General features: G+C 36.6%; 1 protein-coding gene across 1 annotated transcript in view; it reads right to left on the minus strand.

Moving 5' to 3' along the window:
- Window positions 1-23,561, minus strand: part of ADAMTS19 (ADAM metallopeptidase with thrombospondin type 1 motif 19) — a 124,903-nt gene that overhangs the window by 88,744 nt on the left and 12,598 nt on the right. The window contains exons 3-6 of the mRNA XM_041401130.1: window positions 11,116-11,281; window positions 4,282-4,454; window positions 3,261-3,344; window positions 2,267-2,424 (exon numbers count right to left, since the gene is read on the minus strand). Of these exons, the coding sequence (XP_041257064.1) occupies window positions 2,267-2,424; window positions 3,261-3,344; window positions 4,282-4,454; window positions 11,116-11,281 (581 nt within the window). The remainder of the gene's footprint in view (window positions 1-2,266; window positions 2,425-3,260; window positions 3,345-4,281; window positions 4,455-11,115; window positions 11,282-23,561) is intronic.

A 23,561-nucleotide genomic window follows, 5' to 3' on the forward strand; every position in this document is an offset into this window, starting at 1 on the left:
GAAGAGTGTGGCACCATTCTCTTGGCCCCTGCCTTTGAGATATTTATATTCACTAATGAGATCCCCTCTAAGTCTTCTTTGGACTAAACAGGCCCAGCTCCTGCAGTCTCTCCTCATAAGAGAGATGCTTCAGATCACAAATCACCTCTGTGGCCTCTGCTGGACCCCCTGCAGTAGCTCCTTGTCTTTCTTATACTGAGGAGCCCAGAACTGAACACAATAGCACAGATGTGGACAAAGAGAGGGGCAGGATCACCTTCCCCAACCTGCTGGCCAGATTCTTCCCAATGCACCCCAGAATCCCATTGGTCCTCCTGGCCACAATGGTACACTACCAGCTCACGGTCAATTTGTCATGAACCAAGACTTCCAGAAACGCTGCATTAAATCCAAAAAGCTGTGTGGCCAAAAGCACTGACAGTTGAAGACATTTCCAGACCACTGACTCTCGTCAACTTAACTAATGCCTCGCTTGCATCAGTTCATAATGCCTCTGCCTCTTCCTATAAGGGCTCATTAAGCTGAAGATGAAACAATAACAGGAAAAAGGTGACACACGCTTTATTTATTTTATAGCAATTTACTACTCATGAGATGCACCTTATAATCTAAAGAATGCAGCCCTATGTTCACTGTCTTGACCCACACAGGCTTGAAGCATTTGATACTTGCTCTAACTCTTGCTGCTATTGTAGGCACTGCTGGCTGCCTCACCTGTCTCAAAATAAGAGAGCCCAAGGTTTCTAGCAAACAAGCAGAATGCTGTTGCTCATTATCCTTGAACAGTCACAAGGAACATCTAGGTGTAAGGAAGTCTATTCCCCTTTAGCCATCCTGATAAACCCAATGCCTTCTATGATACTCAGGCATCCTTTATGCCTTGGCCCAATTTTACTCTTTCCTACTGCTTGCTTCTTTTCTTCCCCCTTCCTTCTTTCCAGACCTTCTCCCCCACCCCCACCCCCGTACTCTGCCCCAGCCTCACAATGCACTCATTAGTATGAAAATCAGTTTGGGGTCTAAATCTACAAAATTTACTTCTAGTCTATCACTCAAACTATGTTTCCTGATGAGCTCATGAGAAGTTGCTGCAGAGAACGTTATTTCTTTTGTCTTCCACCAGACTTGAAAGGAACTTGTGAGAAGAACTACAGCTTAACAGTCATGCATAAATGTGTAACAAAGAGTATACTGCCCCCTCAAAGCCCCAACAATCCATAAAACCAATATACACATCAAATAGAGGAGGACGACACAGAGTAAGAAGTGTGGGCTTTTCTCAGAAAAGAAAAGGGATTGAACAGCAAAGTAGCAACAAAGCTCTCACCACAGACAGTTTGGACTTCTAAATTTCCTGCTTCCTGTAAGTGACTGGCTCTCCAGAACAGAAAAATTTAAGGAAGCATTTTTCTGCTTCAAAAGATTGAAATACACTACAGATATTGGAGTAATCAGAATGAAACTAATTTCAAGAAGAATGCATTATTTTTATTTTATATAGGTTCCCAGTGAGAGTGCTGTGAATAAATGGCAAAAGATGGCATGTAGATCCAATCCTAGGCTGGCTGAATCATCATTCTGTCCTTTCCTCTGGATCATGCCTGTGTGCTGGCTGAACACCAACCAGCATCCCCCCCTGCACCACTTACAGAAAAAACCATGACAAAACCATGTACCTGCTTGGAAGGGAAGAGGTGAACTGGAGGCCTATTTCCTTCTCAATGTGTGAAATGCCTGACACTTAAGAGCTACAAGGAACTGCAGATCTGGAATCACAACCTTGTGGCTGCAGGACACATACTGAAGATGAACATGATGTACCTCACACATGTCATACCAGTTCTAGATCAGTTAAGGGGGAAGCATAACTCAGTAATGTGCCTAATGCTGGTCTAGCTTTAAACGGTTTAAATATGCTTTTGTGTTTTGACTGAAAGTATCCACAGGCCTGTGGTGCTGCCTCTTTTAAATGAAGGCACATGGATGAAGGATTCCAACCTTTGCTATAAAGATAAGGCCTTAGATATATAGACAAAGATGAAACAAAAGAGTAACCTGTTCATCCCTTAAAATATTTACCATCTGGGAAATACTGCTTTCTGCACCACCTCTACCAACACTTTACCACCAACTTCGAGATCCAGATGTCTCAAAATGCTCCCTTCCTCACTGCAAACTAAATTCTTACTATGCTGGCCATCTACTTTGATCCATGCTCACACTAGCCTTCTACCTATTTTTTAATGCTCATCTTTCACTACTTTACCTTGTTATCAGTATGGCTGCATCAACTGAAGTCATGTCTTCTCCCCAGCTTGTCGACATTTCTAAATGTATATCATTCTTCTTGCCAAATTCTTCATGTTGCCATTTACAAAAGCTTTCCAGCATTTTTTCACCATGATGTCCAATATACATATCTGCCTGGGAATGAAAAACAATTAATGTTATTAAAATTAGAATTCTATACATAGAATTTGGACCCTTTTTTGACTGAGCTAGCAAAAATATTCTGCTTTTTATGGCATAATATGTTCATGGCAGAACAACTCAAACTTCAGGTGCCAAGACCACCTTCCTTACATGTTAAAGATACAAATGAAGACAGTGCATTGAGAGTGTAAATGTACATGTATACTAGAGTTCACCCAAACTCTGGTCTTATTTATTTCCTGATTTCTCATTATCCATGGTGAGGAAAAGCATAATAATGTTAAGATGCAGAATGTGAGCAGGAAATGAGATTACTCCAACTGCTGAGAGGAGGCTGGAGAAAGAAATTACTTATTCACTGGAAAATTATAACATTTTAGATTAGACCTATTGGTGAGGGAATCCCACTTCCTTATGAACTAAGTGCTATATCAGCTTTTGTTTGTCTAGGGATTAGACAACAAAGAACATCAGTCCCCCTTCTGCAATCCAATGGAGTTAAAGGAGATTATTTTTCCATTGAGATATATGAATGCACAAAAAGCAGAGCAGAAGCAGATTTTGCTAAGATCTACCTGATTTCCACATGGAAACTTTGACTGACTTTTAATTGCAAGAACAGATAAGTCCCAATACATACAGCACACAAATTAGAAGATTAATCTTTACTGGGGCTGCTTGTCAGTGGAACTCACTACACAATATACGAAAGCTAACCAAGGAAATTTTTTAGCTATTAAAGTCCATAAATATTGTAAGCTTTTGCAGAGCAACAAGCTAAGTAGCATTACCCTCTACAGGCTAAGACAAATGTCATAAATACCTACAGGAGTCTCATGAAGAAGGACAAGCTTAGTCACCCGAAGATTTACTTGTAATCCTAGACTCTTGTGTTGGAAAAGATTAAAAACCTAAGAGAGAAAAAAAATTCAGCAAATAAGAATATGAATTTGTATTGCACGTACACTAAAAACAACAGAACCCCAAAAAAACCTCAAAAGCTCTCATATTCTACTGTGACTTCTTTTACTTTCTGTAATCTGAACGGAATATTAAGATAATGTACTGTGTTGGTCTTCTGAAGTGAAAACAGCACTCAGGCAATATTCATTCTGGGAACATAAAAAAAGACCTTTTCCTCTCAATGGCCACAATCACTTTATAAACTGTGGCCTTTTTCTCCAAATATTTGCACACACATTTAATACTGTTCACATGAAAATTTCTATTCATTTAAATCCATGATCTTGGACCAAGTGGTCTCAGCCAACATCTAACTCTCTAATTCTTCCTGTCATTCACAATAGTTAAAGCTTATATTAATTTTTCAGCTTATGCTCCTTCTTTACAACAATCTTTCCTTGTATATTACACATGCTATTTTTCACTGCTTTATGCATCAAATGAGTACACTACAGTTCCAGAAAGAACTGGAAGGGACTGTAATTGTCCAAATTCATTATTCTTTCTTTTTTTTTCCACTACCACTGACCACACAATGCCTTCCCATAACAATGTCATGCCTTCATATCAAGCACAGGTCACCAGAAACTATCCCATATCCCAACCTTTCCAACAACAGCATGGGCTTCTAACCACAAAGTCATCTTGTTCTCTCATTTCCAGGCTTCCCTGAGATGTATGACCAGAGAGTACAGACAAGCCTGCAGCACTACAGTTTTCTGCTGCAAAACATATGGACTAAGTCTTTACAGCCTGCTGCTGATGGTCCTGTTTTTTGACTGTGCCTTACAGGTGTTTAGTCAGAATCACTAGAAGGAGCAATGAAATCGGCCTGCGGTGCATGCATGGCTGGCAAGAGATCAAAATTAGTTTTAAATTTCCTACCATGTTTAAGATGGTTAGAATAAATCTTCTGGCAGCATCTGTTCCATGATACGAAACCATAGCTGGATCTGCCACCACAACAGTTTCTATGTTGTACTCTTGAGGCAACTTGTAAGAGTATCGCTTTCCTCTTCCACTTTCAGACACTTTTTGAGTCTTGGATTTTCCTTTATCTGTAAACCAAAACAGTGCTTGAGAAACTCATCCTTCAAATTACCCCTGCAGTACTTTTCAGGATTTGTTACCCTTGGTTATATTTTAACTCTCATGATGTGGAAACTAATAGCTACGGACTTTAATACATTATGCTTATTTGCTACTGCCAATGCTAAGACTGATACTGAAGGTCTCTACTATGTATAAATATTAGCTCATACCAAGAAAACAGAAATTTTAACCATCTTTTCAAATAAAGTCAGAAAGATTATTTGCAGCCTTTCAACTAACATATTTTAAAAAGAATATGTGTCTCTTACTTTGGCTTGTGGGAGAAAACCCAACTCATGCTGGGTCTGAAGGAAAAACAGTCTCACTGACATTGCATAATTTTTGTCTGACCATCTTCATAAATCACAGAGAAAATATCTGGCTGTCTCGATATCTCAGCATACAAGACAACAAATACAGATTCGCCACAAAATCATGTATTCTGTAAATACATGCAACAATTCAGTGATTTGTGAAGAGGAAATAATATTTCAGATGAATGACAGAGAATGACATCAGTTTGTCAGAAATAAAAGAAAGAATTTTTACTGACATGACTTCAAAACCTGTACTCCCGTCATTATAAGCAGCTGAAGAAAAGTAACAAAACTAAACCCTGGAAACAGGCCTCCAAATCTACAGAAAGCTACAAATTGAAAACATGTTATGTTTATTGTAAGGTTGAGGTTATTAATGGCATTATTTTTCAGTTTCCCCTCCAAAAACCCAACAAAATCCCCCTTACTACTACAATACATATGAAACCCCCTTGCCTAATTACACAGAAACAGTTCAAGCCAGAAGATGGTCAGATTTACACACAGGAGTTAGCAATGCCATTTTAAACAATCTAATTTAAAACAAAATGAAAAATTAAACTCCTTGTTGCAATAGCCAAATTTTGTTAGATCCTCTTGAGAGGAAGTAAAATTTCTGGGACTGATCTCATTGAAATCAAGTGGAGTTTCTTGCAGCATCTACAATGGAATATCAGACTCTCTGTGATGAAAAAATGTGATGTTTGAGATGACAATTGTGTTCTGGAAAAAATAAAATATTCAAAAATTTTGAGACAATCAATCTCATCTCTAATAGGAAAGTTCCTGCAGTGTATTTTATAATACATGACCACTCTCCAAAAAATAAGTCACTCTTCAGGACAGTGCTACAAATGAACTCACAAAGTCAATTAACTCACAAATTAAATTTAAAATACAAAATACCAGTGGAAGAGGGGTCTGCGATTTCAATATACATGCAATAAAGATTTTATGTAAATATAATGTAGATATATATTTTTCAATGTAACATGTATAAATTATGTACACTTTTAAAAAGTTTTCTATCCTTTTCTGAATCATTCATAAAAGATTACTCATTTGAATGATTTAGTCCATCCCACTGCATCTGAGAAGGTCTTACTGATCCCTCTACAAATGGTGGCAGTGTAAGACTTACTAACACATTTAATAAAAGAAATAACTACGTATTCTCCAGAAATAAATGTTTGGTGTTTGATGACCTAGAAGTAGAAGCAGCTTATAAATTCTGGCTATCTAAAATGAAAGTATCTTTATTTTGATCATTCAGGCACTTGCTTAGCCTTATAACTTCTGCTACATTCTAGCCTAACTCATGTTTGCTAACTGTGGATCTACAGCCTAGTTAATAAAATATTATGTGTGTTTTCATTGCTCTTTTGAGAATAATTTCTAATGAAACCTCAGTGTTAATATTTGTGCCAAAAAAAGCTCCTCCTATAAGCCATGCAACTACGGCTTAACATAGAAACATCTAATGCTGCAAAGGTAAGCTATAGGTATAAGTTTAAAAAGTAAACTCATGTGGGTTAAAAAACATCTCTTATGACCCACCTGGTCAACTTGCCTTCCTCTTAGGCACAGTGCAGTTTCCAGCAACAGTTTATTCACTATTCATTCATTTCTTTGTAAAAGACAGCAGCTAGTGATTGAAAACTTTAAATTGAATCTTAGCATGTACAGAGAATTCTCTTAGCACATCTCTCTAAAAGTTATAGCTAGTAGTGCATTTCTATTGAGAACTGACAGTCCACAATAATACATCATTGTGCTAAACACTAAGAACACTGTGGTCCCATAAGCTGTTGAAACCTCTGTCTTTTGGGATTGTAATGAATGAGAAGACTACACAGGCTACACAGCTCTCTAGACAAGCTGTCTGCTCATCATTTGTCTGCCTTAGATATCTCTCCCATTAACAAACCAATGGACAATCTGTTCTTGGCCAGCCAACCTTTTCCAAATTGCTGGCAGAAATTCCTATCACGAGATCTCATTTATCTGGAAATTGTAGCCCTTTACTAAGAACTTTAAATAAATTGAATTAGTAATTTTGGTACTACTGGTATTCAAATAACTGCCACAACTGCTGCCAGACAACAAGCAAAACAGACTTAGAGCGAAAACTCCTGTTTCTTTACATATTCATAAATCAGTAAAAATTACAGAGAACTGGTCATTATTGAAGGCAAAGTATGTAGAGATAACTGCTGCAAAAAACCCAGCTACATCAATAATTCATTTACTAACAAGATAAAAGACAGATGAAAGATGAATTAATTCATCTTAAAAATTTAATTACATTGCCAAAATAAAATATAAATTCTACAGAAGAGTTCTGTGCAATAAGACTTCTGTTTGTGCAACTATGTAGAATAAGAAGGTTCCATATGCATACACTACTTAAACTCAGTTGACTGAAAGGAAAGCTAGGAACACTGCATTACTTCAGCAAGAAGGCTAAAAATATTGCAGCAAATAAATTTGACATAAAATAGGCAATTAAGAGAAAACAAGCAGAGATGTTACTAAAACAAGAACCCTATCCTAAAAAAAATTAGAGCCATCTACTATAATCACAGGTTACATAAAGTATCTAAGCCAACATTAAGAAGCGGCTGTGACTACAGGACTCCTGGACACCTTCAAGTCCTCAGGCACAAAAACATTTCCTGAGTATATGCACATGCAGCCCAGACTACAGAGGAATCACCATCACTCCCCAGGGGGTAATGTAGTCACACGGAAATTGCAGTATTCTGCCTACACAGGGAATATTCTGGAGCTTAAGAAGCCATGAGCTATACCTCTACTATAATTTGAATAGGGATTTAAATACTTTCCTACAGAGTGACAACTTTTTTCTGACCCAAGGAGTAGAAATTAATATCTCAAGTACCATCAGTCTCCATCTTATGCAATCTCACAGATCCATGACCAAGATTGTTTGCACATTTTATTGTATATTTTACCATGCATAAACAGGTTGTAGAGCAGGAACCAACACAGCTCTCTCAGCTGACTGCCCCATCTACATGCCATCAAGTAGGACTTCTGCTTTTGATTCAGTAAACTTAGCAGGCTTTTCCTGAAATGTTCCATCATTCTAAGAGGAAAAGCACACTGGTATCTCAGGACAGTATATTGCTTATTGCCAGAACTAAGAAGTAGAAGAGGAGTCTTCCAAATTCAGAAGGGATTCAAAATTCGTATTTACTGTATCCTGGGTAAGAGATTTCTTTTTTTTCCAACATGCCCCATGCCTTCACCATGAGTTCAGTTTTCTATACAAACAACTTCAGTTTGGAACAAGTGCTTCAGAGCAGGTAGAAAAAAAAAAAAAACACCTTAGCTTCCCAATGTGGACCTTTGCCCTAATTACAGCTGTTTCTCTCACATTTTTTCTGTAACACAGTCCTGTACTGGTTTCTTTTAAAGATTTCATGGGCCATGTGCTAAAGAAAGGTGTGGAGTGTGAGATCTGTGTATGTGGAACTGGCTCACATATGTAAATAAATCATACGCACTTTCAACAAAAGGATATATGTGCACACTGTCAACAATCAAGAAAGCAACTGCTTCTGTCAGTATGATTCTCTCCCTTGCCTAATTAATAAGAAAACCACCCTATTCACAAAAACAAGCTCTTTGTTCTCTCCAAACAAGTTTGGCTGTGTAGCAACTTTCAGTCCAGCCCTCAATGGTAACGGACAACAAACAATACCTTCTTTGATTGCCTCTGCTAGTTCTCCATGAAAAGCTATTATTCCCAATAGTAATCCTTCAACACCTCCAGCACAGACATTCATTCCTTCCGATAATTACAATTCATCACTGGCTGAATTTCACGATAGGCTGGCTACCTATCAAGCAATACACATTTGCTTGATAGGAAGCCAGCCTTTGAGATCAATTTGGATCAAATCCAGCAACAGAATACCTGCTTCTATCCTAACACACAAGCACTGTAGAAGCAAGAGATAAGGTTGTAAGATAAGACCATATTGCTGAGAAGCTGCTGCGTTACCAAGGTTGTGGCTGCTCTATGTCACAAAGTTTCACCTCTACCATAAAGGCAGATGAAAATAACTGTCTCAGAGCCCCACATACTCTCTTGTGCTTTATTTTTGTTTAATTGGTTTACTTAGCTAATTATTTGACTTAGAATTCTGAAATACTTATGTAAAGGCTTATTTTTGATGGTTTTATTCACCTTTAAGGCTGTACCATATGTGCAAACATGCATGTGTCTGTAGCATGAGTATTTTGGTGATATCAACTAAATTCATGTCACACCAACAAATTGCTCTCAGCATAGACAGAGTTTTTAAGCATATAACTTACTGCAGTCACTTTTAGTAAAATAACCTGTGGCAGTGGAATGAGGGACCGGTCTTGCTAGAATAACAGCATTGGTTAGAAAGTTCAGCTATTTATACTCGCTTGCAATAACGCTGTGTCAGAATATGCTACTCACTTATGCACAGCTTGCACTGTTTTGAAATTTTAAACCTGGTGGTCAATATAATGAAACTTCCTTCAAGCAGATATTTGATTCTCTGTTGACATATTATTTAGAACAAATCAGAGCTTGGAGTGTAAAATTATTACAAAAGAATAATCCCATTTTAGAGTGTAAGAGAAAGTGAAAGGATATTTGATAATAAACATCACAAAAGAATTATGTCCTCATGGAGAAGTTTGCATCTTTACTCATTTTCATACCCATCATGGTTTGCTACTGTCAGATACTCCTCCCCGCTTTTTGCAGTGCATACACCATGCATACTTCTCATTTTTTATTTCTCATTCCCATACACATGCAGGCGGGCATACTCTAACTCACTTTTCTCTAATAGGGAGGAATAAACAGCTTTACTTAATATGAAAAACTTGTGATAATACAGAAAGTTTAACTTTCAGATAAGCAGTGTCAATGTAATACAAAGCTTAGAATAGTAATACAGAGCCAACTGGAGGAAGTTAAATGTTATTTATCTGATCCCACTGCAAAAAGAGCCTTACTTTGCTAATTTATCTTTGATTTGAAACTCTGGATGGATGCCTAACTATAAAAACAATACTTCCAAAATGGAAAAAAAAAAACCAAAACACAATAAAAACTGCCACATTTATTCTGTAACTATATAAAATGGACAGAGCAGTACAAATGTCCAGAAAAGATCAGACAGCCATGGAAAAGTTTAGGCTGAAAATTATCTCCAGAGGGCAGCTAGTCCAACCTCCTGCTCAAGTCAGGCCACGTGTCAGAGTATGATCAGCTCTATTAGAGCCACTTTTAGACATGCTTTATAAATACCTGAGGATGTGGACTTCACAGCCTCTCTAGGCAACCTGTTCCAGTGCTAAGCATTCTTGTAGGGATTTTATTTTCCTTATGGAAATTGAAATTTCCTTGAACACAAGTTACAACTGTTGTCTGTCACAGCATTCCTCTAAGGAATGTCTGGCTTCATCTTCTCTCTGCAGACCCTTAGGCAACAGATAACTGCAGCTGCATCCTTCCTTTATTTTTCCTTACCTGCTTGAAATAACTTAGTTCCTTCCGCCTCATCCCAAATGTCATATAATCCAGCCTCTAAACCATTTCAGTGCACTTCTGCCATTTTCTTTGCATTTTGCCAGGATTTCACTTACACATGAAAAACAAGCCTAAAAATGTGCACTCATTCTGGTTTATTTCCTAGGAGAAAAATAACTTCTCACAACATTAGAAACACCCTCAGCTCATGTTGAGGTCAAAGGACTGAGATGTCCTCCATCCTTTGAAGAATGACAGCTGATGATGAAGTAGAAAAAACAAAACACCATCTTTCACAAAAGCCATTTTTCCCTTGAACCCTTCTACTTCAACAACTTGTTCTACCTGTCATTGAGTAAGATGCATTAGGATTGTTTCATACACATCTGAGTGTCATTCTTAGAATAAGAACACTCATAAAAATCACAGAAAACAGAAAATTAAGTACAATCATTGCACATGGTGAGTGATTAAGCAGCTCTGATGACAGAGAGACAAGAAATAGATTTTAATGATTAAGCTGAAATTTAAAAATGCCCTGAAGATTCCTACTTTCAAATACAAATGCATATTAAGAAGCAGAGTCTATTCCTAATGGACAACTCCCTCCCCCAATGAGTGACATGCCATCTCAGAGTCCACTGTAGGGTACTGCTACATGAATAATCAGTTCTGCTTCTGTCAAGGTTCTGTTGAAACTACTATCTACTTTTCTTGAAAATACATTTGCTACATTACAGCTTTGCAGTGCGATTTTTATATTACCTGTAACAACACCACAGTAATGATTCTGAGAAGGTGGCTTTTCAGAAATTTTCTCCTCTATGGACCTTTTCCGTCTGTACACCCTGTGTGCATGTCCTGTCACAGCCAAAGTGCGATTGAGTGGCTCAATAAATATGAAGTCCTCATTAATCTGTATAAACCCCATCTGCAAAGGAAAACAAAAGGAACATGTAAGGTAAGAATTTATTAAGTTGTGCACAGTCCTGCAGGCGAAAAAAACCCCACAACACTCCATTTAAGGAAACACTTTGTTTTAGTAACCTTCTGAGCAAAGTGAGTACCTTTGTATTTTACAAGATTTCTACTTAAATGAACTAGAATAAATTTCATTTATTTCAGCTAAATCTGGGTGGGTGGGTGGCTACATGCCAGTAGCATAAGCACAGTAAAAGATACGGAATGTTAAAAGTTTACTTTAGGAGACCCAGGAGGTCATTTATGTATGTACAGTATGTACAGAAAAGTCTATGCACTGGTTTTATTTTTTATTATTGTCACATTTTTAGATAACTATATTTAGTGAAATAACAGGAACAATGTAAGGCATATGAATACACCCTGAACAAATGTGGCACTCTTTTTTCTCTTTTTCAAACTAAAAGAACCCAAAACTATTTTTAAAAAGCAGAAAACCCTTCTTGGTTTCCAGCAGTTACACCAGAAAAATATTTGAATACAGCCATTTAGTTGGTTAACTCTTCCTCTGTCCCAATATATTTATACACACAAACACACATGAAAAGTTAATACACCAGATGCACATCTAATATTACAAGGGCATAGCCAAAGCTGAAAAAAAATACTATAAAACATACTGATATAAATACCACACAAATAAAACTCAGCACAAACTGTTAAGCTGCCAATACACACAAGTTCGTATCAAAAGTAAAGCTGGAGACAGCAAGGTTTGTGGGGTTTTTCCCCCCACATCAGCAAGACTCACAGTTAATTTCCTCATTCTCTAAACTCAAAAGATGTATGATACTGTTTTGCTACAGAAACAAAACAAATAGATATATCTGGCTAAGAGAAGCAGAGAGCTCTTCTGTATATTTTTATGTAGCACCAATGGGGAGAAAGAGAAAACAATTTTGTTTCTTTAGGAATCATGCAGGTGCCATTATCACATTGGCTATCCTGTCTGACAGCTGAATAAACCACCCAAAAATATTCTGACCCAAGGAAGAACAGAAAATAAAAATTTTTGAGTTTGAATTTAATTCAAACACAACACCTCAAAAAGAAAAAAATCCAACAATCTTTCTGCACAATCATATGAAATAAATGTGAATATACACACTAAATTTTTCAATCAGTTACAATAGCTAAGGAATGCTGAACAGACGTAAAAAGGTCATCATTAACATTGCACTCAAACACAAATGTATTTGTGGGGTTGGCTGTTCCTTTTCCTTTTTTCACTTACTTTTTAGGTTCAGCTCAGCAGGAGCTTTAAATGTCACATACTAGAAGTTAGCTACATACTTTCTGTACACCTACAAGATAACACTTCTTGAAAAGTGCATCTTTAAAATGCTACTTTTACACAACAATTAGATTGCGTTACAAAAACTTCAAATTACATGAAAGGAATTATTTAAAAGCATAGTTCTCAAATACTAGTAAAATGCATAAATTACTTTTCATTTTATTTTTATGTCGAATGTTGAACTTCATTCAGGCATACATTATTTTACTTTTTTAAAGACTTATTTAGTATAATGAAGATGTTGATAAACTGAATATAGAACATGAATAGCAGCCCACTACTGGTGCTGTAAGTATCCCCTGTCCACCAACAAAAAGCAAGGCCTTAGTCCCTCCTGAACAGAGTCAATCATAGAACATTTGTCACATTTCTTCCATCTCCATTCTCTTTGCTGCAAAATGAAACCAGGGCTTTAAGATGATGCTCTTCAGATTGCTACCATTTATCAGAAATTCTGAAAAGTTGTGCTAGGACCGACATTTAATGTTTTCTTCCAGCTCCTTAGAGAAACTGAAGTTTAATTCATTGGTAGAGAAATTGGTAGAAAATTTATTCCCTATTTCCTGGGTAAGAAGTTAAAGAACTGAACAGTGATGTAAAGTTATAGATATGCAAATGGTTGATTCTCAGACAAATCTGGATAGCCAAATTATCTTTGATGCCATTTTGACTGCTTTTGGGGGGAAAAAAACCAAACCCAAACATTATTTCTCCAACTTTTGGATAATTTCACAGATAGAAAGTGGTAGGTGAAACTGTAGCTTTGTCAACCATGCTCTTATATTTTCATAATCATTACAAATGGAGTTAAGAAGACCTTTTCATGAAGTAAACACAGAAAGCAGAGAAGTCAAAGCATGCATTAAAGCGTTTCAGTTTTAACACATTTTCAGATATTGAATGCCAGAGCCAATTACAACCTTCAGACAGTTCAAATGGCAAAACTTCCATGTTATGAAAATGCACAGCAAAACAAAGATTAAGAAGACAGAAAAGCAAAACCCTAATATCCATCTGGGATAGAACTGTGAGCTCTGACTAACTGAGACATCTTCCACCAATTCTGGTGAGAAAAAAATACTACTGCTCACAGCTGCAATTGAAAAGCCTACCAGGATGCTGGACATATCTCATGCAAAGGTAACATAGCATGCCATTCTTTCCCCACTTTATCAAGTTTCTTACATAAAAAAAAAAAAAAAAAAAAAAAAAAAAAACCAAGAAAAACTTAAATGTAGCACACATATCTCAGTAGATCTCAAGCCCAGCCCAATCTCATTTGGCAAAAAAATCCTCAAATTTTGAAACTATTGATGAACTCAGTACTGGCTCTGTATTTTATTTTTTATGAAGTAAAGAGAAACCTTAAGTATAGGACAAATTTCAGCTGATGGGCAAATAAAAAACTTTACTTACAGAAAATTAACTTTTTGCCTAATTTGGCTAGTGGGAAACCAAGACAAATGAAAACAACACCATTCTCCAGCACCTTGAGTGGCACAAATCAGGTGGAGAACAGCCATTGTGGTCATCATGTTACAGTTTCTCCCTGCTGCAGCCAACTCTCCACTGTCTTGTGAAGCAAATGCACACAGCGAGTAAGGACAGGCTCTACAAGACTCTACTTCTTCCTGCTCCCAACATACTGCCCAAGGCAAGTATCAATGGGAAAAATGCACTCCTATCAGTTGCAGAAAATGCGTATGCTACTTACAACACGTCATGTCCATCAGCACCACAATATTAATGTCACATTTGCAGTATAAAAATGAAGGGTTCCCTTCACTGTACCATGCAAAAAAACAAGTCATCTTTATAAGTTCATTATTTACTTGTTTTGAAACATAATTTCATAACTGGCTTTGTGCTATTTGTCAAATGTCCCAAAACAGAGCATTAATTTCTAAGTAAACAGGCAAAATCTTTTATTTGTATATCAGTATCCCACTCAGTCAATCCTTCTTCATGATTTTAACAATCCAGATTTAATTTAGTGTCTTGATTCTAACAATTCTATGAGAACCTGACCTGAGCTGAAATACAACAAAAAGTCTCCAGCTCTTACTAATGCAAATAATAAACCAAGCTCAAGTATCTTTTCAAACTGTGTAAACAACAGTGTAAGAACTTTGTAAAAGCTGTTATTCAAACACACTACCACTTTCCATCTACAAGAACCTTCATTGCTGAAGGCTGAAGAAACATAAAAGTGCCAGCAACTTCTGCCTTCAATTAACTGTGTTTCATGGCCATGCACATCATACACATGGGCCATTTCTTGGAGGTTTTCTCTACCTGTCTGCTCACTCCACTCTGCTGCACAGAGTTAGGAGACATCACAGAGCGAAGAGTCAGTATTATCACTGTGGACTGGCTTTCAGCTGCTGACGTAGTGAACAAACCAATCCCTTCTAGGATCTTTTTTAATCACAGGGCTGTGCCTTCCTCAAGTACACAAACATGCACAATGCTATATCTTACAGCCCCAACAGTGGAAAAAACATTTAGACTGTTACACAGAGCTCACTAAGTTCAAAGCATGTATTCAGGTACTAGTCCCCAAATTTGAGGTCTGTGGAAACAATTTTTGCATGGCTTTTAAATCCTTCCAAATCCCCTATACTCCTATACAGTCTGGTTTAAGATACACACTGCTCTGAATTCTTAAGAAAATCATTCTCTATAGGATGCTGCTCTCATGTTTAAGACTATGACTACTTTTTTCAAAACAACCTCATGTTGCACAAAGATGCAGGAAAATATTTATGTTACCACTCTACAGCACTCCCTATGCTACTAAAAATTAAACAGGTATTCACAACATTAAGCCATAAGCTGGAGTTGATGATATCAAAAGTCTTTTCCAACATAATTGATTCTATGATAGGCACAAAATGTAACTGCAAACAAAACACATAAAATTTATCAATTCTAAATGCTCTAATTTTTTAAAGTGTCTTTTCTAGTAAAAGCACAAATGTGCTTCCTAAACTCATGATGGTGTTTTAAAGTCAGATATTCAGTCCCTGGTATCAGCAGTGAAACTCATGAACCAGACAGGAGTCCCTCCAAGTGCCAGAACTATCTGCGCAATGCAACCAGCTGGTCATCATGTTCAAGGGACCACTACACCTCCATGCCAGCTTCTCTCCGTTCTTCTTGTTACAACTGCCAGCCTCCTGAAAACTGTAGACTCCTGGAACTTACACTGTCACAAAGTTCGCTGGTTCAGCTTGTATCACTATTTTCAGAAATGTCAGCCCAGTCTGAACTACTGCATACTTACTTGCTTTTGACCAGCAGAAGAATTTAGTAGAGCCAGCAAACCAATCATAAAACGCTAAAATTATGTGCTCCATCCCCCTATCTCTTCCCTTGCCCAGGAAGCTCTTGCCCACCTTCTGGTTGACTAATCTGCAGCTTAAAAAGATCAAAAACACCTGAACTTAAGAAACACCTGTGACGAAGGAAGGCAGAGCCCAACACATTAAAAGACTGAAAGACCTATGGAAAGAATAAAAACCTAGCAGAAGAGACCACTTGCTACCAGTCATCTGGAGTTCTCCAATACTGATTGCAGCACCCAGTATTAACACAGCCCATGCATATTATTCAGAAAAAAGGACACTGTCTTGAAGAAGCACCAGCTGAGAGACCAATTGGCTGATTCCTCCAGCAACTTACCTAGCACAATGGAATTTCAGCTTTCCCTCAAAGTCATAAAAAACCATATAATCTTCTTATTCTAGCCAGAAAATCAAACACATTAAAATATATTTATACATCATTCATGAGTTGCAGGTTTGCTTATAGATTTCACTTTTGACTATTGAAACAAACTCAGCTACATTTAACACACTAAGTCAAACCAAATTTTCTTTTTACATCATACACATCATGCATTATTTCAGTATTTTCATTATACAACCTTAACTGTCACTGCTTAGGTCCTGTAGTACTGGAAAAATAATGAAAATTACCTCTGTATTATAATGTCTTAGATCCACACATTAAGTCCAGTCTTCTATGCATTTGAGATTTTGTAAAATAGAGACTATCTTACAGTTATAACACAAATCCTTTGTCAGACTACAGTTCTTTTAACATTTCCTTGCTGCTACTGTTAAACAAAATAGTTTCAATAGAACTGCTGCTCTATTATTTCACTACCCTTATTTGAAGTGTTTCATATTTTTGTCTCTTAACATTTGGAAATCTTTCCAGTATTACAGCTTACAATCTTTCCAATATTACAACGGATTCATGGCCATGATTTTAGATCCATCTGATCCAGGGTTGACATTGCTTTCCTTCTGGGCCAGCTCTCCAGGCTGGCTTTCCAAGGTCGCTTGATACTCACTCCGAAGTTTATATAAAAGGTAATCAAAGTGTATTGCAGTTTCTACTGTGTGATGACAAATAGACCAGCCTTTGACTATTGCTTGATGAAAGAGGCTTACTATAACTCTGAGATTAGCTTTGTGGGTTCAATCCCTGTATGAAGAGGGATTAAGTTCAACACTTAGGAGTTGAACTTGATCCTTGTGGGTCCTTTCCAACTTGGAATACTCTGATTATGTCGCTATCCTTGTAATCACAAATTAACCTCTCTCTGAACATTAGCAAACAGAACTACAAGTCAACTGCAGCCACGTTTCAGCTATCATTACACTGCAAATTTGTGAAATGAGAATAAAGTTTCTATATCTTCACTTAATGTCCTCCACCCATTTCACACACTTGATGGCTCATAACAATCCTGTGATCAGCAAATACACATATCTTTTTTCCTCCTGTCACTGTCAGCTAATTCACTATGCTACAAAGTAAACCTATAAATGTATAAACTAGTAAGTCACAAATAGAAGCAACTTACCTTTGCTCTGTTCAATTCTTCTGTGCCTCCCAGCTCTGACTGTGCTATTAACAGAGAGCCAAGTCCCCAGGGAATGTTACTGACCTCACCTCCAGATCATATAAAGCATCCAAACAAGGTTTTTCATGACTACATCTCAAAGGGACCAACCCTTTCAGCCATAGAGGGGTTTACTTCCTTTGAAAATACTTCATCATCTAAAACACTGCCTTCTGTCCACATTAATGCGAACAAAAGTCACACTGAAAACAAAGCAAAGTTTACTGGAATGCTTTCTCTCACTCTGCCAGTTAAACTTGTGAGAGTTGCACTTCAGAGCAATCATAGGAAGTTACACCAGAGGTACCTCTTCCACGGAAAGCCGGGCACCTTCACGTGAAGAATGAAGTCTTTAAGAAGTGGGAAAGCACATAACAACAGACAAAAATAGAATAGGATGACTACAGGTAACACAACTCCTACACTTTCCTATTCCCAATTTATTATTTATTGTTATGGTTACACCTGACATTCAGTTTCTATAAAAATACCTTTTTGCATCTCAATTTTCTAGCTCTACCTAGTTTTATCTGTTAGTCTTTGGAGCTACTTACTTTTCCTAAGGCATAAGGCGAGTAACATGATACAGTTGTGAAAATTGTTTCACCTAAATAACGTGCCCACAAGTTCATTATAACATCATGTATGCTTTCACAGGTTTTCCTTAACAGAAAAAAGGGCAAATTTTAAGAAGCTTACTGAAACTAAGCATATGTTGCTGTTTTCACAGATTTATTGCCTCAATAGCACACTGTAAATGAACTCCACTGTACACTATTATTTTGGCAGCAGTTATCCTGAAGTGTAGTTTAGCTAGTTTGTTTCAGTCAAATTTATTGTGTAAAAACATTGGAATGGCCTCAATGTTTTAAAACGCAGAACTCATCTCAAACCCTTTAGAATCTTGCAATGAGAAGGCACAGAATAGCTTAAACATACATAAAAATTTTCAAAATCACTAAGGCACCATAACTCAAATTTCACAAAACTAAATGAAGATAAATAGACACTGATGTTGAGTGAAACCCTATAGTCCTTATGCTGACTCCTTTTGGAACAACTATAGAAATCTTATAAACAATTACTACCCTACACAGAGTGTCCCATGAACTGTATTTGAGTGTGCTGTTCTTTCACTCCTTAGATACAAGACTAATCTTTTCCAGTTTGAGGTAACTGAAATATCTTTAGTAACACTTCACTGAAAACTACTTCCACAAGGCAATTCTATTTTCAAATGCTTAAAACAGAAGAGTAACAAATATGCAACACAAAGTCCTAAAGCTAAATATACTATTCTGTTCTAAAAAAATGCATGGCAACCAAACCAACTGCATCTAGCTGCAGGTAACTTTATCACAAGGTGTCACAGGAATATAATACTGTTATGCATGATAGGCACATACATGACATGTAATAGTAACCTCCATAAAATTTAAATTTTGGGGCTTGAACAGGTATGACCAGACAAAGAAACCTATGAGCCAGGTAAAAGCACAGAGAACAGCAAAAGCCAGCAAGAATCCCAGTATCTTCATTAAAGCTATAGAATGACAGAAATGTGGGTCTCACAGAGATACCAATAACTCATGTAACCTCACTTTAGTGCCACCAAAAAAAATATATATATATATGTATAAGTATGTATATATGGAGAGTTATCAGAAGGAACATCATGAAATTCATCTAGGATGAATGCCAAGCCTAGCTCCAGTCCCTGGGACAGATCCACACCTGGCACTAGCACGGACTTTACATTACATGGGTGGCTGGATAGTGAGAAGACATTCTAAAATGGTGCTGGTGGTCCTTGAGGGCAATAGACATACAACATGGAATCATACTTGTCTGTGATATTTTACTCAGCTGTTGATCAGTTGTCCTGATCTCTAAATTCCAGTCCAATTCTATTATTTAGATTCTTTCTGTCTTTGCTTTAAGTTTGAATTCTCATCCTGTTCTATCATTGACTTGCAATCTAAATTTTGCCAAGACACTTATGTATTCTTAACTAGCATTCAGTTTGGGGATTATATATGTATATGCTGTATACTGAAAATCTGAGACATTCAGAACCAGTGGCTGTATTTTAAAAATTTGAGATAAATCACCTTTTAAAGCTTACTTTTCAATTGTAACATCTACAAAACAAAAGAACTGCAGTCACATGGTAACATGCAAAAATATTTGAAAAATATTTGACAGAAGCACTCTGAATGCATTTTTCCTGTTACCATGTTCCACATCTAAAATTACTGTGTAAACAAATATATTTTTTTACCAAGTTGCAGATATCAAGATTCTCGATACACAGCTATAGAATAGCTTTACATCTACCCATCTACCAGGTGTTTACGTTCTACAGCCTTTCAAAGAGGAGGAAAAAGGAAAGGGGAGAGAGACTACAGAATATAGAGATGGTCTGGAAATTTGAGTTTGCAGTACATGAACTTCCATTCTCCTTCACCTACACAGTCTCACATTCACTCAAGAAAAGTATTCCACAATTACACCTTTAAAATCACAAATCCAAAATGATTAATATCTGAAGATTTACACTTTGCAACTACAAACTAGGAAGTGCTGTTGTTATTTCTTGGCATGTTGTTATTTCTTGGTTTTTTTACACAGCGTTCTGGAAGTTTATGAGGTAGAGAAAGCCTTCTACTCCCGGCACAGGTAACTTAGAAAGAATAGCACACACAAAAATTTTAAAACCAAATTAGCATTTTTGATCCAAGTGCTACAAGGTATCATTTAAATGAAATTCAATCAATGTGACAGTCAATTTAAAAACTGTTTTCAAGACACTTAGGATTAATGACACACTGAAAATACCCTTGATTTTTAAACTAACTTAAATTGAAAAACTCATTCATTTGCTACAGGCAACCATACAAGGATTGACTAATACCATTAAGAAAAGAGACAGCTATTGGCAAGTCAGACTTCCTCAGCAGTGCAGCTATTTAATGTTAAGAATATCCATACTTGCACACAAGGCACACTGTAATCCTTAAGAAAATAAATACAATACTTTCATCCTTAGATACCTAAAACAATGTAGATTTTATGGCAACCATGACTTTTGTCACAAAAGACAACAATATGTAACGTGCCAGCCCCCTATATTATAAATTAATGGTCTCTTTCTGATCATTTCTCCCTTCACTCAGTAGCTTCTATTCTTCATCTTAGCAGGCTGAACTGATCTGTAAAATTAACTAGATCTTGGAATTATTCCTGTCTCTCATGTAGTTTTGGTTTCTATTACAGAAGAAGCAGAAACTACAAATAAGGGCTAGAAAGCCTTAAAGGTGGACTTAGTTCAGTAACATAAGATGAATTATTAAAATCGTTGAATGATTTGGGTTGGGAAGAACCTTAAAGACCATCTCATTCCAACCCCCATGTCATGGGCAGCGACACCTTGCACTAGACTAGATTGCTCAAAGCCCACCCCAACCGGCCTTGAACATTGCCAGGTATGGGGCATCCACAGCTTCTCTGAGAAATCTGTTTCAGCACCTTCCCAGGAAAGAATTTAGTTGCAATCTAATCTAAACACTTAATCAGTTTTTAAGGCACTTCCCCTACCCTATCACCCCAAGACCTTGCAAGAAGTCCCTCTCCAGCTCTCTTCTAGGCCTACAATCAGATCTGAAGAGACTTTCTCAATTATAGAAAGTTAAAAGGCAAGACAAATTAGGCTGTTGTTCTGGGCATGATGATAACTCTCAATTAGCTCTGGGCAATATATGCTTAATAAAACAAGATACAGTATTCCATCCTAGCTGTCTAAACACTAAGATTTAGATCTGATTTCATACTTATTTAGATCAATGGTAGTATTTTGATGAGAAAGTTATTTTACATAATTAAGATTCTGATTTTATACTATGTAGCAAAATCCATTTCCCATAGCTTTATGTTAATTTATTTAAAAATAATATTTAATGCATGGAGCTAGAGCTACTACAGAGAAGACAACTAGAAGGCAATGTCTGTGCAAAAATAAAAAAAATTGGCCACCTTATTCCTCTTCACTTGCATTAAAAAATCAATATTACTGACTTAGAAATAATTAAAATTCTATTAAAAGAACATAGAAAATTTCTATACTCACAGCTCTAAATGATGATCTATGGACAGAAACTTTTTTATTTTTTTAAGCAAGTTCTTTCAGTGGTCTCCTGGCATCTTGGTTTTCAGGTTTAAAATTCTGATCCGTCCTTATGAGGGCTACAGAATTAGTTTTTCATTTTTCTTAGTTCTCATTTTCATGTAGGCATATGTTCCAAGAAGCTGGAAGTAATAAAAGGGCCATGTCTTCAGTTTGGTTCATTAAAAACACAATGATCAGAGCTGACTGTGGTTCAAGTACAGTTTCCACATGAATAAAAAAAACCTAACCACCATCACAAAAGGAAGCATTAACCAAGTACCAAGGCTGCTAAACCTAAAGGGAAAAAAAAAATTAAATGCTTGCACACTAAGGACAAAGATATTCATTCTTCCCTCCATACAATCCTGTATTAAATATACATTTTATGTGGTTGCATGACTTCAGCTCCGTTGTTGGTGCATGCATCAACTGACAAATGAATAAAAATGCTTCCGATCTGTTGCCTGAAATGTTCCGAAAAGCCTTACTTTATTTTGCTTCAGGAAGTATGCTGGGGCATTATGTTCAACCAACCACAGATGACTAATATAGGCCAATAAAATAGACTACAATCAAAATGAAAAGCAAAGTACTATTATATTTGAACAAGCCTGACACAGCCCTTTACTTGCAGAATTTAAAGAAGAACTAACATAAAAATCCATTTTTAAACCAGCCACCTAACCTGTAAATTGTGTCTATCATGTTGTCCTAAGACATGACATTAGCAATCAATTGGTTTTGTTCACCAAGTATATGCTATATAAAATGGAACACAACCACTCACTTACTGTTAAAAAAATAAAACTCAGAAACCCAGCCATAATTCCTTTCCAGAATAAATACAAGAATTTCTATAAAGCGAGTCAAGACTTTTAAAAAAATTAGTCCATAAAACTTAAGCTAAAAACTCTTTACAATGGGCTGGTTTAGTGATATTTAAGATCACTTATTTCACAACAACGTTTGAGTAGTTATTAATACTGTCCAAGAAAGACTGTTTGCACAGCTAAACATGACTAGTTATAAAAAAAGCAACACCTACAGAAACATATCACCTAAGGAAAAAATCCTTGCAATTAAAGACTCAGTGCTCATAAAGATGTTCCTTTAGAACATTTTGGTGTAATATGAGTAACTTCAGCAATTCTTGTGGTAAGACTAAAAACCACTCTTTTGGAGTATGAATCAAAGTGCTGTACCTTTAGCTAATGAAACAGTATTAAATCCATTTCTTTAGAGCAAGCCTGGATTTTATTCCGTCAGAATCTGAAATGGTATTTTATGGAGGAAAAATATAATACACAAAGGATGAGCACTAAGCATTCTACACCTAGTCCCATGCAGGAGGCTAAAAAGGAAATGCCAACAACTGTAATGTGCACCAGATAAAACACCTGGACTAGTACCAAGATGACCAACACAAGAGATCCAAGTTGAAATTGATTCATCCATGTAAAACACTTAAATAGTGCATACCAATGAGCTGCCATTGCTCAAACCCATGTGCTTTCATGGTAGCCACAGAAGGATGTGGCACAGTTCCAAAACCCACCCATGATTGTCCACAGAGAAATTTAATCTCTGCTAATCCTTACTAAAATATCCATCCACAACTCCATTATCTTGGGTTTTTTTCTGACAGAGAGGCTGAACTGCTCCTATTATTCCTATTATTAAACATTATTTAATTCAAGGCAACACTCCAAGAAACTCAGTTTCGTTCAAATCTGCAATTTGCCAAAATTACTAACTGTGGAAAACAGTAATTCAAGAAAGGAAAATGAAATATATTTATAGGTATAGAACTACAATTCAACAAATAAAGTTAGTCCTTCTATAAAATAAAGTTA

This window comes from Onychostruthus taczanowskii, unplaced genomic scaffold (genome assembly GCF_017590055.1).
Source record: "Onychostruthus taczanowskii isolate IOZ18803 unplaced genomic scaffold, ASM1759005v1 scaffold186, whole genome shotgun sequence".
In the NCBI taxonomy this organism is placed as follows: domain Eukaryota; kingdom Metazoa; phylum Chordata; class Aves; order Passeriformes; family Passeridae; genus Onychostruthus; species Onychostruthus taczanowskii.